This window comes from Pezoporus flaviventris, unplaced genomic scaffold (assembly GCF_033815535.1).
Source record: "Pezoporus flaviventris isolate CSIRO_AGI_PZ_B2104156 unplaced genomic scaffold, CSIRO_AGI_Pfla_v1 ptg000031l, whole genome shotgun sequence".
Classification (NCBI taxonomy): Eukaryota; Metazoa; Chordata; class Aves; order Psittaciformes; family Psittacidae; genus Pezoporus; species Pezoporus flaviventris.
The window spans coordinates 36,391,997-36,410,350 of NW_026892579.1; the positions used below are offsets into that span (position 1 = coordinate 36,391,997).

At 34.4% G+C, this 18,354-nt stretch overlaps 1 protein-coding gene across 1 annotated transcript in view; it reads right to left on the reverse strand.

Moving 5' to 3' along the window:
- Positions 1–3,526: 3,526 nt before the first annotated feature.
- PXDN (peroxidasin) overlaps positions 3,527–18,354 on the reverse strand; it is a 95,564-nt gene continuing 80,736 nt past the window's right edge. Inside the window, exons 20-23 of the mRNA XM_061460721.1 lie at positions 10,887–11,007; positions 8,331–8,463; positions 7,105–7,218; positions 3,527–6,467 (exon numbers count right to left, since the gene is read on the reverse strand). Coding sequence (XP_061316705.1) covers positions 6,345–6,467; positions 7,105–7,218; positions 8,331–8,463; positions 10,887–11,007 — 491 coding nt within the window. The 3' untranslated portion in view covers positions 3,527–6,344. The remainder of the gene's footprint in view (positions 6,468–7,104; positions 7,219–8,330; positions 8,464–10,886; positions 11,008–18,354) is intronic.

The window sequence follows — 18,354 nt, forward strand, 5'->3', positions numbered from 1 at the left end:
CATCAAGAGTGAAGCAAACAGCAGCAGATGGGGAAACAATGACTGCCACTAGCCTTTTTCCTTTTGTGAACAACTTCTCACCACAGAAAGGAAGCAGTAGCTCAGCTTTTATTTTTCCTTTACTTTCTTGCTCTCTCGAGTATGGTCAGTCATATTTGGCTGATTTTTGTTACAAGGAATGTAAAAGAGGGATTCACCTACAGCTGCATCAGAATGTCTATGCCAGATTTGAAATCTTAACTAAATTTCTTTCCCTAATGAAAATTAAAACAATTACAAATTAATCTGGATTGTCTTCTAGTCTGAGTTTAGCCGATTAGTGTAGCACAGTTAAATGCAAAATCATGCATGGTTCAATAAAGAACTTCCCCAGTAACAAAACTGGGGGCTAGAAAATACCTAGAAGCAGCTTTAGGATCTGTCTGAATATGAATAATGAATTCTTCATTCTCAATATGCAAAATCCCTGATCTTAAGAAAGTAAGGTGAAAACAAAAGTTTAAAAATCCACAGGAACATTTGCCTGCACCAGAAACAAGCTGTTATTTTCCTGACCTCAAAGCACCTATTGTTTGTATTGTCTGAATTGACTGTTGATATAAAAGAAAATCCAAATAATCCCATGGCAATCTCTAAATACTCTCAATATAAGAGAATAGCCTGGCAACAAGTAAGGCTATTCATGCAAACATGCCAAGCCACTTCAGCTAAAAGAAAACATTTAATCTGCTCCTACAGTGTCTCCAGTCTGCTGCACTTCATTCAAGAAGGCCCCTTCTACAAAGCCTAATTAAAGCAAAAGTCATCTTTTTCTGTGACAGCATGTCAGGTTTTAAATGAAAGCGTAGGTTGCAAAATAATTTCATCCAGAAGGAGAGAAAACCCATGATTAAAACAGCTTGAGTATTCCTTCAGCAACTGGGATTGTTCTCTATACATGAAAGCTGTCACACTTGCCTCTCACATGTAGCAAGAAGATGGCTTTCTATGGCAAGGATGACCTTAAGAAAGAATAACCCCTCAGCTTGGTACCTCCTAGCAGAGCTCTTTGGAAGTATGAAATGGACAGGAAAAGGACAGGAAGCCCAGTATGGCACTTCGGATAACGTTTCTAACTGGCTGACTCTGAACCCCAGTCCAAAGCATCTCATCCAAGCGTTTAAGTCCTTGTCCATCAGCTAAGGTCCTGCCATTCTGAGGGGTTAGGCTGACGGTCTACCCCGATAAACTTTTTGGCTTGTAATCTTGAGATCATATTTAAGTCTCTTAGCTATGAAACCACGGAGGACGAAAAAAGAAAAAGTGATCTTCGTTGCAAGAGAGGCAATGCCTCACAGTGGAGACAGGGGATTAAAAGCCTGCCTTACCCTTTTCTAGCAGCTGGCCCAATAAAGAGTGAAATTGGTTTCCAGTGCTTGGGGACTCTCTATTGCAGTCTAGTATACGTGTTGATTCTGTATATTTAATCAGTTCCTACCTTCCTGATGAACTGTTGCATTCTGCCTGAAAAAATTCAAAATACTCTATTTAATCTTTCATTCTTTCTCCCCATCAAAACAAAGTAACAGTTCCTTTCCCGTTCTCAGGACAATTCCTGATTTCTTTTTACTGCGTGGACACTTTTTTACTGCGCTGATCCTTGGAATAGCTGTAAGACAAGTTAACAACAGACAACATCTCATAAGGATATAACTAGGCTATGGGATTTATTTTGGCAACAGAGCAACATTTTTAAAGCATGTGAATTTTGGGAACGTAAAATTGTATCACTAAGGGAGGCATCAAAGACACAAACATCTTTACTGAATGCAACAATTACATGTATCCCTTTATCACAGGAATTGCTGTTCTGTTCTATTTGTGAATCTAAACAGAGATATTAATTCATGGCTTTACAGCTAAACACAGCTGGCCAGATCTTCCTGTAACTTAGACGTATCTGATCTGTACTCTGCTCTGCCTGTTACCAGGCTGGAACACTAAAGCACAGTGAAAGGACCATTCACAGTACTGCCAGGTGGACAGCAAATATGTTAGGTAGAAAAGTAGGTTGGAGGTGCAGAAGTTTCCCTGCCATGTCACAGCAGGCTACATGTGAAAAAAAAGGAAAGGAACTACCGCATGAAACTAAGCAGCCAGGATAATTGCAAAATAGTGTCTAAACTTCATAGTTTCTTTTTTGTTGTTTTAACTGCGAGAAAACTTCTTGGCAATTAACCATGTTGAACCCTGGCTTTGGTCTGGTTTGGAATAACACAAACCTATTTACTGAAATAAAACCTCTTCAGGTCTCTGCCTGGTTTACTCTCAAAAAAAAAAAAAAAAAAAAGAAGTTATACAAATGTAAATAGTTCAGTATTATCAGATTAGTCTTAGGAATTTATGAACTAACTATGTCTGTTAAAAGAAACACACAAACACACATGCTTATCCAAGTTACTGGAAAAATGTATACCAGTATCTAAGGTACTAGAAAAATGTATACCAGTACATTGCCAAATTAATTTTATCTGAATCTGGGGACAAAAAAAATAATCTAATTGCCCTAAAATTTTTATAGGATAGTGACTGAATGCTACTCATCAACATTTTGGGAGAGCAACTGGATATTTCAGCAGCCTGATGGAAATACATAAATGAACCTATTGCAGTTCTGCTTTTCTAGATTTGCCTTATGCAATATTCATATTCAAACTATAGTGAAGAACAGCTAACTGCAGCCTGAAAACAATTCTTAACTCTATGTTTTGGAGTCCATCTTTAACTTCTGCCATTTCACTGTAAGACAACTTAGAATTATAGCAAGTGCAATGATATTGTATCACAAAAAGCTCTCCTGTATGAAATTGTGAAGAAAGATAAATCTCAGGTAGCTCTAACAAAGGAACTGACCCAGTGCCTTAGAAATCCTAACACCTCTCCAAAGGATGAGAGTAGCTCATCATTTGTTCAGCAGTAATTCCTATCTTGTGATGGAGAAGCAAGATGGGATAAGTAAGAAGATCTCTTTTGCACAGAAGACTCATTTTGAGCTGAGGTTTCATGAACCTGGGTGTCCATTTGTGAAATAATGAGAATAAAGAATGAATGTAGAAACATGTACATTGGAAGGCAATTCATGACTGTATCTATTTGAAGATGTGGAAAAGTGAAGAAAATGTGTAAGAACAGGCTGTAAGTATTGTGACATCCCCATAAAAATGGGGAAAATGCTCAGCACTAAAAGTTTTCAAATACACATTTGTGCTAAGAAAAAAGTATTTTTAAATATCCTTTCTGAGTTTTCTTCCCATCACCTAGAACAGAACAGTGAATGGATACCTTAATTCTATGTGTCATAATATTACAGAACTACTGAATCTACATGACTCATTAGCTCATTGCTTAGTTCTCAGAAATAGAGTCTTTATCGTGACAATCCTGCATAAGATAAGTTATATGGACCTTTGATAAAAGTCTACACACTGCACTATTCAGCAAATAATCTACATAAACAATACATGTTTCAAGAAGAAATCACTTGGAATTTACTTGGAAATGTGGCCCATTTTATTTTAACTGAAAAAGCATTCATTATACAGTGCAAACAGTTCTTTGGTAAATTTACTGATTAAAATAAAAACAAAGACTTTGTTTTAGGTAACATTAAAAAAAGAAAATAAATATGTAAAATTTGCAACATATTACAGCAATATTCTCACAGTGGATACTGAGGAAATGGTCATCAAGCCATTGGCCACTGTTTCAGAAATGTTAAAATCAATGCTGATTCTGCAGACACTGCAATAAAACTGAATTAGTACAACCCATGACTGATTACATTTTAAACTGTGGATAAAGACTTGTTTTTCCTGAATGATTTATAGTCGGATGGATGGCAGAATAAAACTCACTATTACAGTTGTTTAAGCATATCCAGACTCCTAAGCCCATTTTATATACCATAGGAATAAACAGTGAACAACAGAAAACCTCCCACTTTACTCTGGAGGCTGGAGAAAAGGAACAATCAGATATAAGGTACTACTTTATAATGTATAAATGGAAACTCTCTTCTCCTATAAGCGGAAATCTTGAGAAAGTTTATTTAATAAAAAATTGGAATAAAAGAATGCAAGTAGTAACCAGCTGGATGTATTACTGCCTTATTTAACTGTTTAGACAGTTAAATTATATTCGGTTTAGTTCTGCAATCCTTCCTCTTTGAGGAATTCCTGCTATAGGTCAATGGGAGTTCCATCTGAGTTGGAATTACAGGACGAGACATGTGGTTTGGACTCTCAACAAAAGTCAACAAAATACCAGAGTATCAAAGAAATACAGGAATGACAACCTCTAGGAACCATATGATACTCAAACATGCTCGCCACACACAATTTCTAAAAGCATTAACATAGAAAATTACATAAGTCAAAACATCGTATATAAAATCATTTAAAATAGTCTTAAAAATATAAATTGTAGCTCCAAGTGTACCACATACCTTCAACACACCACTCACATGTACACATTGCTCCTACCGTAGCATGAAACAAGTTTCTGTAGTAAGCTTTAAAGATACACCAAAGTTTGAATGTGTGTCATGGTATCAGTTTATCAAATTAGAAATTATTAATGTTAGTAATAAGAGAAATTATGTGCCAAATTATTATAATGGAACTCATATTGCTGTGCTAGGTTAGTTATTAGACAGATATTTGATCTACCATGCAATAATTAAGTATTCAGTCTGTTTACATAATCCAAATATTTAAAATGAGAATGCTTAATTTTGTGCAGGTTTCTTTCACACCGAAAACTCGGTTCCCAAATCCGAACAAAAAAATCAGAAGTCAGTGAACTACATAACTAAACAAGAGTTCTGGTTCTAGTTAGGCCTGACTTAGGACTTATGGACAGAGCAATAAATTCTAACATATTAAGTGTTCAGGGACAGAATCAATTCAGAATAAACACAAAAAAGCTGTAAAATGAGGTATGATAGTTGTCCTTCACTGAATATAATATATAATTTGTGGTAAAAAATACATAGTTCATATTCTAAATTGTATTCTAAATGTCACAACTTTGAAATGCTAGTGTAGACATATACTCTATAACTTTAAACATTATTAATGGGAAATAAATCCATTGGCAGACCCTTTTTAACATGAATGACAAACACATTGAGGTAAAAATATATATGCATTAGCTGAAACTGGAAAACAAAAAATTTAAAAAAAAAATCAAATACCTTGTTAGAAAAAGTAGTCAATCCACAATTAATCATGATGCTTAATTTTGATTGCTCTTTTTTTCAACAAACAGTGCCACAATATAATCAGGAACATATGTCTATTGACAGTATGCACAACGAATCAGTAGGAATCTTTGTATACAACATGGCATGTGACATCTTTTCACATTTTCAAAACAGGGCCATACAAATGAGTGAGCTGATTTGAGATCATGAGAAGAATGCTTTAAAACTAGACTGGATGGTCATGACAATGTCATTTACAATGACTTAAAACAGATGAAACAACAACAAAAAATGGTTGCCAAGCAATTAGATATATTTTGGCAAAAAGGGTTATGTTCATTTAGATCAAATGCTACTCTGTCATGTATGTTTTCCTAGAATGAGGGACACTGTTAATTACATCTGTAATACACACTCAGCTCCCTTCTGTACCTTCCAATTACATTTATTTCTATTTCCTTACTAAGTCTAGTTTTTTTGTTTGAAAATATTAATTTTGCTCCTCACATTAATAAAAGGATGTTGAAAGGTGTCATGTAGTTTTTTTCTATTTTCTTGCTGGTCTGGACACAGAAACATTAGTGTGACTCAACAATTTCCATACATAGGTGTTTGCAAAAACTAACCTTCTATGGCATTACTTTGGGCACAGTGACCTCATGTTTTCCTTTTCCCTGCATTTGCTAAATAATAACAAAGAGCTAAACATCAGACTGGTACTGAAAAGGGATAGTAAACTTTTAATGTTGTTAACTAAAGATAGGAAACAAAGTGTCCATTTTAGAGTAAGTCTTAAACCCAGCCATTTTGGGTATGTAAAACTACCTGACAGTGTTCTTTTAAAGTAGCACCAGTTGGTCTGACCTGAGAAGTTCAACACATAATTAACTTTGACCTGTTTGCTCATTTCCCTTTTGTTAATTTTTGCATTGTGATTACCTTCATGGGCAGAAAATGATACATTATGTTACACTGTTACAGCACCATTAGAATATCGTAAATCTTGATTTCTTGCTGTTAAGACTGTAGTTACCTGTTTGTGCCATCAGCAGGCATTGATATGATTTGAGAAGTATGCACCCTAAATTCTTAAAAAGCAGACTTATGGCTTCTTTTTATTAATATTTTGTTCTAAGCAGACTGGACAGCAATCTTCTTCAACCTTCACAGGCGCTTCGCAGTCAGCTGGTGGGCATGATTCTACAAAACAGGTTATCTGACCAGCCTGTGTCAGGAAAAGGTAACAAAACCAGAACATACTTAGCTACATGTTCCAAGCAAGAGACACATTTTTCATATCAATGAAGAACAGGTATCTCATTCATCCTCTCTAAGACCTTGGCTAGTATGATTATCTCCACATAGCTTATTTCAGCATAAATTTACCATGAGTAGGCTCTCTGTGTTATACCACCTTTCATGGAGCAGTACACCACTTTAGCTAACATTCAGGCATAAAACTGGGATTCTGAGTACTGACATATTTCTGTTATTACCTTTCTTGGAAAGTTTTACCATGATAAGAGAAAATTAAAAACGAACACCAAGTTAGATGAGCTTTTATTGCTTTTCATGCATTTTAATGGACATTTTCAAGAAGCCTCTCACTTTGCAGTTAATTTTGCCAGTACAACTATGCATAAATGAAAATGAAAATATCTAAAAGTATATAAAGGCTGGATTGCAAACCAGTTTCAAGGGCAGGGATATCTGAACAATATAATTTTTTTGCACCAAATAACTGAAGATCCATAAAAAGCTAATTGACAACTATTACTCAAATTAGTAAGCACAAAACTGGAATTGCTGTTTTAGAAGGAAAAATCTATTAAAAATCTCGAAATGGATCTCCACATACTTACTTTGCATTCACACACAGTGCAAGGGTCCCTTTTCCAGGTTTCATTGCTGGAATATGATTTACCCTTTTCATCAGTGCAATCAGTTTTACTGAGGTGCGATTCAAGTTTTTTTATCTGAAAATATTTTTAAAAGTTAGCAACTGAATCAAAGAAAGTTTTTCATTTGTGTAAGGTATTGTCTTTTTTCTCACACTACATAACCTATGATAAATAGCTGTTGGGTTTTTCTTCTCAATACTTACTTTTCATAACGCTAAAAGACTGGAATAGGGTAATACATATGGAAATAGCCTTTCAAAAGAAAATTAACAGAAGATACATCTTTCCTACCACTGGAATATACAGCTACAGCATACAAAGGGGAGCAAACCGTATATGACATATATAGAAAGACAAATCTAAACTTTCAAAAATGTCTAACTGAAAATAAGATTAAATAAACATAGAAAGAAAGAAACAAAAAACACTCCACCTTAATTATAGATGTTTGTTTGGATATTTTACTATCTCTATTTTTTCCTTAATGATGAAAAAAAAAGAAGACAGAGAAACTGACTGAGTACAACAATGATTAAATAATACCATCAAAGATGCAATCAAGTCACTGTGCATATAAATATATGTTTCATATCTATCAATGACATGGAAAAGCTGCACCAGAGGAACATAATTATGGTAGGTAAACAGTGTGGCCTACTGCAGATTTGTCTTCCCTGCACTTATGGTACATATTTTTAAAAATGAATTCTGCTATGGCTGATTTATTCTGAATAAAGAGCTTGTTTGCGCCACATTGTAAAGTGATCTAGATCTTAACTATGTTTACAACTTTAGTCTGGCAAATGACTTCTTATGAAGTCTACATTTTAATCATAGTTTTACGCAGATTCTACGTATTTCAGATAGGAAGAAGATATTTTATATTAACTCTAGAGATGAATTTTTAGAAAAAGACTGTTTCCATGTTTAGCATACAATGATTACACAAGGCTTCAGGTTCAAACGTCAAGAGGGTATAGTTGTGGAATATTTCAGTATGATTTCAAAATAACATAGAAATAAAAAATAATAACACACCATATTCTCTGTTGTGTTTTGTTTGAGATACTATGTAGTGGGTTTTGGCTGCAGTGGATGTCTAAATATTAAAAACATAAGAGGAGTGGTGTTAGGAAAACATTATAAATTAAATCTACAATTAGTAAATATTCACTATAGCACCTTACCTGGTTTCTGAGGCTTGAAATAGTTTTTTGCATTTCCAAAACAAATTCTTTGAAGTCATTCACTGCAGGCATGTTTGCGTTTTCATTAGATGCTGATGTGGCATTACGAAAATATTTATTCTGTTTCACAGAGCTGCAACAAATGAACACAAAGTCAGGATATGCATTTAACCCATTTTTATTTGGCTAGATATTTTAGAACGCTTAGCAAAAATGTAAGTGAAAAGCAACTAACACATGTCGGAACTGTATGAACAACAACAACCACAAGACCCACTGGGCTGAAGACGTACTGAGGTCAGGTGAGCTGTGGATTACTGTTACTATCACTTGAAACAGGGAATTCCTTCTACTTAGAAGACATGTATTTCATATAGGGGGAGACACAAAGCTGTCATTATTAACGCTCTAGAGCATCACCTTAAATTCACTGGGAAACCTCCTGAGCCTCCAAATATTAAAGCAGACAGAAGTGAAAGATTTAAAAAAAATGTTACTCCCAAATATGAAATTCCCATTTTGCATTCAGATTCATAGTCTCTCTCTCTTTATGCTCATTAGGAAAATGTGTATTAAAAGAGATATGGCAAAGGAAAAAAGATATTTTTCATAAATAAATTAGACGCGTATATGTGCATATTCCTGTGTCCCATTTTAACTGACATTTGAAACCAGTACTGGTTAACGCACACAAAATTCAGTCTTTTGTTTATAGCAGTTTCCAGCTGATATTTGGTAAGAGAGGTACAACACTAGATTGTGTTAATTAAATCTGTTAATAGGAAACTGTTAGCAAAAGAACTGTCCATAACTAATAATATATTCCTTGGCACCACTTAAGAAAACACAGTCAAAAACATGTCTAATACTAATTATTAAGTCACTTATTGTGTCAGGATCCTTGAATCAATACAAGCATTCTTACTTTGTTAGCCTGTCTTCTCCAGAGCTAATGGATATGCAAAGAATGAACTAGCAAAGAAATCTTCTATCCTGTAATACAGCTGATGATTTATAATCTTTCTGGACAAATTAAAACAGTACTTGGCAGTTGTTCTAGATAGTTTCCCATAGTTTTTCATTTAAATTAAAGAAAAAGAACTCTAAAAACCGTAACATGCCAAAATTCAAGTAAACCAGCTGCTGTTGTATAACAAAAAGTTTAATCTTCCTCACCTGCTCATGTTACTGAAAATGAGAAGCTGAGAGGGAGGCAGAAAGGAATCTTCTCGCCACAAATGCAATTTAAGTATAGCACTGGGCATGAGAACTGATTAGAACGTTAAAGGACTGGGGTTGCTTTAGCTTTATTTATGCTATAAACTATTGTAAATTTACTATTTTGTAGTCCTAATTAGTATTTGGACTCATAAATTTTTGAGCTTCATTTCTGAAACATAGTCAAATGACAAGTTAATGAAAACAAGCTGGTTTTCAGATACAAGTGCTAATTTTTTTCTTGCTTTCATTTTTATTTAATTTAACCCTCTCACAGTTTTAAAATTATGGGACTAGCATCTTTAAAAAGTGCATTTCTATTTTGTAAATTTAAAAACTTCTAAGAGCTCACTTGCAAACACAGAAAAAACATCCTCTTCAAGAGATACTTCAAAGGAATCTTTCTTTTCTTATTGTCTATAAGTAGGTTATATTTAGCTGCTGTCTTCTCTTCCCAAAATCATAAACACATAAAAGGCCCTTTTACTTCAGGACAGCTTCCTATCAATTAAGTGAAATATAATGATGGCATTTCTTCAGTGCTACAATATCTGCATGAGCATTTGAAACTGCTGAAATAAATTTACCTGTCTACATATCTGTGTAATTGCTTTCCTTGCAAGAGGGGGTAGATTCTGCTCAGCCATCTTAAGTCAAGCAGATAATTTTATTTGCTAAAAGATCACATGCTATATGGAAGGAGCTATAATTCAGAATACTCCCGAATTTGCTCATTTTGAAATACCTTCACAAGAAATGCTTGCAAACTCATTTCATTTCACTAATTCATAAGTTTTCGATTCCCTGGAAATGGCAGGAAGCCTGTGCAGTTAATTTGTGACTGACATAGAGTATTTTGAGGATTAGTGAGTTATAAACAACATTTTCTGTAGGCCTACTGCTCTCCATTCAGCTCTGAGTATTCTGGTACTAGAAGCAATCCCTATCATTATAAAGTTTTGTGCTAGCATTATCAACACTTGGTTTCCTCCTATTTCTACAGGAGCACTTAGCAGCTCCAAGAAATAGAGGAAATAATTTAGTTTAGTTACTAGGAATGCAGCATTCCAAATCCCCCAAATTATACTTCATTACTGAGTTTTTTCATGAAAAGCACAGGAAGAACAAAAGCACTGTACTGTGTTACTCACAACGGGTCTTACAGAAATTTGAGCTTGAAAGAAAGAGAAGTGGTTTACTGTTAGCAGATATGCAGAAATGTAAAAATGAAATACATCAATCAAACTTGAGAAAGAAGACACTGGGAAAAAAATGATATGCACTGACAAAGAAATCACTCAGTTTCTTCTTAAAAAATAAAAATATAAAAAATCTCACCTTCCTGTTTTGGAAATTTTCATTTTCTTCAAGGGCTTGTCCTCTTGAAAGCTGTAATCAAGAGAACGTCTTCCCCGAAAGTGATAAGAAAATGCATTAAACTGTCCTCTAGTTCTACAGTCTGAAATTAGACAAGAAAGGACACATTTCAAAGTACAGTATAATTCAGCAGTTATATTAATATGGTTTTAGAGTGTCTTCTGAATTGGCTAAGGCAATTCATACATTCAGGCTGATCCCTCTGGAATCCGTTTGATGGCAGTCAAATATGTCTCATCAATACGACTTTTAAGGCAACTGGATGCAGAGAATTTGATTATTCATAGACAAGCTATTTGGTATGAAACAAAGAAATAAAGATTATTTTCAGAAGACCACTGCTGCTACTTTAAATATTCTTTTTACTTCTGAAATTTCCACTCTTTTGTTTTTTAATTATTTTCTGCTTTTGGAATGGGTAGTTACATATGGAGGAAAACAATGACAAAAATACCAGCCTGTTCCTTCCTCACTTATTCCAGGCATTATTATTTGTTATTTTTGGCATTTGAAAGAGAATTCTTAATTAAATCCTGGAGAACATTTGCAGACACACTTTACCAGTTGACCAGCCCCATTTCCAAATTTGAGGACTTGTAGGTATCACGAATTGTTTAGACCCTAAGAAATTTTCCAACGTGGAGTAAAAACCTCAAGCCTGAGAAATCTTCTAAGATCCTAAGAGGATGTCTTCATGGGATGAGGCATGTCTTTCCTTCAGTTCACTTTATTTAGCTTTCCAAACACAGTGAGTATTTGGAAGGAGTCCCATTTAAAAAAGAAAAGCAAAACAAAGAAAAACTGGAACAGCACTTTGGAGAGGAGACAATGAAAAACCAGAAGGTTTTCCCATTTCTGATCACAAAAGCTTTAAAACAGAAAGTTATAATGGGCCAAGCTGCAGCAGGAACCAACAGCATGTTCAATTGTTCGAAGCAAAGTGTCTGCTAAGAAAACAGAAGGGAAAGCTGAAATACAGAATCCCATAGACGTATCTCAGCAAAGTCGCCATGAAAGTAACTGAACAGGGGAAGAAGAAATTTTCCCTAATGTTTCTCTTAACTTGCACTAGAACAAATTTATTCAGAAAGCCAGTAACACTTTATAAAGTATTTTTCAGGAATTTAGCAGTAGCTAGATTAAAAACCTAACATATTAACACAAATTACTGCACAAATTCCAAGTCAATAAGAGCCTCAAAACACTGATGAACTGGGCAATTCAAGAAACAAATGTAAAGTTGCCCTGTGAGCACACAAAATAAGTACACTGGATTTTTTTCATTGTATATGATTTAAATTTAAATTAGATTATTAAAATTTCCCTGTTAGGAAAATCTTAGTTTGTCCATAGTTTAATATAAATAAAGATGGGGTGAGGGAAGGCTGACAAAAAGTACTGATTGATTTTCAGTTCAAAATCAATATCTAGAGATCATTGTTAATCATAGAATCATAGAATAGAGGAGGGTTGGAAAGGACCTTAACAACGTTTAGTTCCAATCCCCCTGCCATGGGCAGGGACACCTCACACTAAACCATGTCAGCCAAGGCTTTGTCCAACCTGGTCTTGAACACTCCCAGGGATGAAGCATAAAGTGTTGAACACAATTTATCCCAAATTCTCTTTCCCTTTTCTTTCCTTGGAGCTTGTCCCATTCTTGAGTAAATTTATTACCTTCCTTCTATAATAACAGCACCACCAAAGAACTAGATGATATTTACTGCCAACATGTTGTTCGATCTTCTTGTGTGTTCTGCTGTTTCTCACACAATCTTCTTGCAGCCCACTCAGAAATTAAGCTCTTTCAGACGGGAACAGACTGCTGTGTCTGTAAGATGCTTGGCACAAAGACTTTTTGATCACCCTTAGACACTTCTAAATTTAGTATGGTGAGAAAAGGGGTCACACTCTGAAGGGCCACTGGAGAAAGAACTAGTTTTAGTCAGAGGAATTTTCTTTCTTAAAGCAATCTCCTGCTTAAAGTGTTTCCCGAGTGCCACAGAAATACTAGTTTCTCTTGGAAGCAATCTGTGAAAGGTTCCTGTTATCCGCTTTTGTTTAATGACTGCTAAAGTCATCTTGCAAAATACAGGTTTTTTTAATTTTTTTTTTTTTTTTACAATAACACAATGGCTTGTTGTTTTTTCATTCCTAGGTTAGGTTTTAGAAACAAAGGTCCGAAATTCTGGGAAGGTTTTATCACCTTAGACTGGTAAATATGAGAACCATATGTCCAGTGGCAGCTTCAGGTTCACAGACCTGACTTTTCTATAGTTTTCTAAACTCAAATACATCAATTTGTCAAATGAGCAACTGTTTTTCTTGCTTTCTGTTTCATGCGTGATGAAGAGGATTCTCATACTGAGAGGTACAGGGCAGAATGTTCCAGCTTTGAGAAAGCTTGAATCAAGAAATTTCTCTCTGTCTTCATTTTTAAATGAAGAGTACCTTGTAGCAGTAATAGTAGGTGACAAAAATGAGACTAACATTCTGCTTTTTTCAGCCTACTTAGTTTCCCCGAATTAGCTCAACCCAGTCCAGTAAAGCATTTTCTGCAGAAAAGCTGAATGTTTAAAAGCAATCTGAGAATTCTTTTTCCTTTATGGGCAATGCTTTCCTCCAGAAGCTAAGTATTACACTGCAAGCATCAAGATAATCCATGTGTATGTGGAAGCCATGTTCACATCTGCAGAAAAACCTGTTTTCCAGAATGTTTTAAAAATGGACCTAAAATATAGACTGGATAGAAAACTTCCTGACAATTAGAAGTATTGATCACTCTTAATTTTGAATCACTTCTCACATTTCAGGTCAAGGAGAATGAATCCAACAGCAGATTACATCAAAACAACTTTAGAGACTAAGTTAATGTGAAGAAAAGCACATATATTGTAACCATTGCTTCTATTTGATAACACTTCATTCTCTGACATTTGTTGTAGTGAATTAAGTTGTTGCTACTGTAAGCATTTGCAAGTATCTGAGAACTCCTAGTCACGCCAGTGGGAGCAGTAAAAGGGAGGAGAAAGACTGAATATCTGAAATGTCAGAACATTTTTTGAGTAGATGTTTTCACAAAGCAGCTATTTAAAAATAACACAACATAGGAAAGACTCTTCACCCAAATGATGCCCTAACTCAAAAAAGCTGGTTTTGTTATTGCTGGACAGGCCACATCCTTACACATCACAGTGCACCTCTTAATTTTCCTGTTGAATAAGACTTTTAAACAAATGATAAATTAAATAGCAGCAAAAAATGTAGTACGTTGGTCTAAAATTCTAACAGCAGTCTGTTCAGATTGGAACAGATGCATTTTGCATAAGCATTATTTAAACATCTGGACAAAAGTAATGCTATAGAAGGCAGAAGATAAAAGTGAAAACCCAGACTGTCATCTCCCAGCTGGTGTACTGGGGAGCTATAATAACAAGGATGTTCTCTGTAGTTGATCTCAAAGCTCACAGACTGATGCTTTCAAAAACTAGAGGACTCAGACATGGTTGGGAAAGCAAATATCAAGATAATTTACATAACACAACAATATAAATTGTTACTCTATGGCTAATGATAGCCTAAAGGTATCTAAAAAATATCAGGTCTTTATGATCTAAATAGGTTTTGGATGGCCTGCAGGAATATAATGAACCACCATTAGGTTCTTCACACTAAACCAAAGCAAATCCAACTACCCCAGCTGTAAAGTTAAACAGGACTAGTTAGAAAACTGTGCAGATCAAAACCACGCATCTTTGGAATATAAATATCAAATATCAGTGAGGAAAAAATAATTTCAGAGTGAAAATCCATGCAAATTTGGAAATTTGTAAAGTAAGGATGCTAGGAACTGACCTGCCCCTTAGCCTGTGAAGGTATCATTGTCTTTAGAAAGGCAGTAACAGTCCGCAGGGAAGAAGGAAATATTCCAACTACTTAGTTTTGAAGAAATCGCTGAGACACTTCCATTAGAACATTTCCCTATCCATGTTTCTTTTACAGTCAAGAGACACCAACACAGGAAGAAATTGCAGCCTGAACTGTCCTGCAATGGGAGCTTGACAGGCTGGGATCTCGATTCTAGGGACTCATTCAGGAGTCTGCGTTTAAATACGGTGAATGACAGCCTGTTGTTTCCCTGTCACTTTTCACTGGGTATGGCAACTACTAACGTGAGAACTCTGGTAGCAATGACAAAGTAATGCCATACATTAAGTCTCCTTATTTTCAATTTATGAATTAGAACTGCATTTTAATGATCATGGATACCTGAAAAAGATAGAACAGTCTTGGTTTTGAAGAAATATAAATAAAAATACTGTTTCTCTCAATAAAACTTGTAATCATACAGAAATGCTGGACTGTATTAAATGTACTCCTATTCCAAGAAAGAAAAAGACGTAATACTCAAAATTACAGACCATGGAACATTATTTTAGCAGTCAGGCGTAGTCTCAATTGTTATTAAGCTAATAGATACTGTCTTTAAATATAAATTTAAATGTAAAAATATATATTTGAATGTAGAAAGCAACAAATAAATATGATATGACAGAAGCAAACCACAAGATCTGTGTAAAGAGAAAACATGTTCAGGCATAAATTGCATCATTTTGGTATTTTGAAGAGTTTTGGTAAAAAATTTCCATTATCATGAAAGATCTTTCAGTCTCACACTGAGACTGCCATTAGCATTTGAAATTGTTAGTCTCCCACAGCATTTAGTGCTCAGCTCAATGTTGTTTAGTCTTTTCAGTGAAGATAAAAGGCCATAATAAGAAGCATGTAGCAAGATATAATACTAGAAGTAAAAGCCAGACAATTTCTAAATTAGAATAAACCACAGTCGTTAAAACAAATAGTTGATGGCTTTCTAGAAGCAATGCTTAAATTGAATGGATTAACGTGGTCAAACATAGGAGCAACAGATGCCATAATTCCTGGTCTGGTCTTAAAATGCAAGAGTTCATAAATATAGATCTACCCTACTGGAAGACCAGATCTAAGTGCACTTTGAGAACGTGTCCTAAATCTCCTAATGAAATTAAGTAGAATTTAAACACTTCTAATCATAATTCATATAATGGCATTTTCCTGAGTTATACATGAAATAAGACTACTTGAGACAAGACATAAGTTGGTTGCTGAGAACCAGTTAAGAAAAATCATCTTCCTAAATCAGTTTCTGTGTGTGAGGATGACTTGCAGCTTGTCTGAATTACTTCCTCCTGGTTCATTGTTTGACATAAAATAAAAAGCTAAAGAAATTTTTAATTTTAATAAAAAAAAAAAAAAAACAAACTCATGATGGAAGACATTTCAAATTTACATATTTGGAGTAAAAAATGTGTTCACATTTCAACCGATATGTCCTTGCACCTGATTAGAGATTTTTTACATAATTAATCTCACTAAAATATTTGGTATAACCATAACAGTATGTTTATGTTTGAGGGAAAAGAGATTTATCATTTCTGTGTTTTGGAATCAGAATAAGCTATAAAGTCAGTAACAGTAATCACAGAAGCATACACTCAGTACTTTAAAAAAAACTAACGAACAAACAAACAAACCCACCAAAACAAAAAACGTGGTTCCTTTCAAAAATTTCTTGCTTGGCAAATCTGAAGCTTGGATGCTCTTTGCTCAAATAAAGAGCCACTGTAAATCTGCAATAATTCCTTCACCATCTCTGACCACACAAAGAAAGGTAAAAAGCAAAGGAAACCAGAAAAAATTGTATAGTTCAGTAGACCCCCTTTTTCCCACCATAAACTAGCAATTCTGTTACATGATTCTTTAACTGAATTCTAAAGGTAACCTCATATTGTTATTATAAAAGGAAAAATGCTCTACTTTATAAGAAATAAGGTTTACTCAAAAAATCTAAGAAGCAGATTTTTGTAACTAAGAAGTTTTTCTGTTCTGCATAAGGAAAAGTATTTTGACTTGAACAAAACAGGAAGGATAACAAAAACAGATGTGTTTTTTAACCAAGCTAAAACAGCTGAACATATGGGTCGCTTACTAAACATACACAAAGCGCAATGAACAGTATTCTGTATTCTAAATTTTAACTTAGGATAATTTTAATTATAAACAGAAGTATCTTAAATGTGTAGAATGGTTTAACTTTTCTTCCTTTAAAAAATAAACAATAATAAATTCAAAGAAGCAAACCCCAGAACGTATTTAACGTAAAGTAAATGCTGTTCTTGATTGTATGCTGTGTATGCCCACTACACTTCAGGGTAGTGATGAGTTCCTAGTGTCACAGAATTAATTTTTTTTAATTAATTGATTAAACTTGGACTTCCACAGAAAGCATCACACCCATTCACCCACATAAGAAAGCAATGCAAGCTACGCATACTTCATTTTTAATTCATTAACCTCCACACAGACTTCAGCAGAGTTCAGAAGAAGGGGATACAGATGGGCTTTTCTTTTTAAAGAATACCAGTTATTTGCCCTTTCTTTTGCTTTTCAGTTGTCTAACTGTACTGCATCCAGTAGTATTATCTGGTAGTAACATTCTTGAATGAAAATACAAGATAGGTTGTTGAATGGCTGAATACTGTAAAGACTTTCCAAAGATAACATCTGCTCTAGAAGGCTAAGTGATAACCTAATACTTAAAGAATCAACATACAATTTCTCAGAAGAGATTTACAATTTTTCAAATTGATATAATTAGTGTATTTGTGAAACTGTCTGTCAAGCTTTGTGAACCATACTAAAGTGAACTTATCTGACTGATAGAGTAAGATTTATTTGTTTATGGTAAAGCATTTAGAGAGAGAAAATTTATTCTCTCTCAATGCTTTTGGTATATATATATATTGATGAGATTCTGGAAGACTTTGCATTAAAATTGCAATGCATTAACCATATCTAGAGTTTTATAAGCTATTTTCATTCATTTGGAATGGCAAATGTGGAAAATACTATTTTAAAAAATCTGAATAACTTAAGAGAAAAAAATTAGAGACCTGAATAAAATTATTTCAGAGGGAAATTATACAAGATTTCATTTATTTCTTCTAGTCTCACACAGGTAACTGTTTTGAACCAAGTCTCCCAAGGAAGAATATACTTAGAGAGTGATTTATTATTTAAAGAATTGTTTACTGGACAAGCCAATACAGCAGTCAGCTTAAAATAGAAATTGTGCAGTATCTTTGAACAGTAAATCTCTATCTACTTTTTCCTTTCTTAATGATACCTAAGTTTCTTCTCATGGTAAAGTCATGCTAGTTGGAGTCCTTCCTCAGTAATTACTGTATCTGTACCAGGTTGAAAGGGCAACCTCAGTCAGTTTACCTTTTACCTACTGCCTTAATTCTGAGCTATATCACTAAAGGAGACTTGCCATCAGACACAATTATATCTTATCAAAAGTTAAAAGGACACTAGTGGAAGAGTGTAA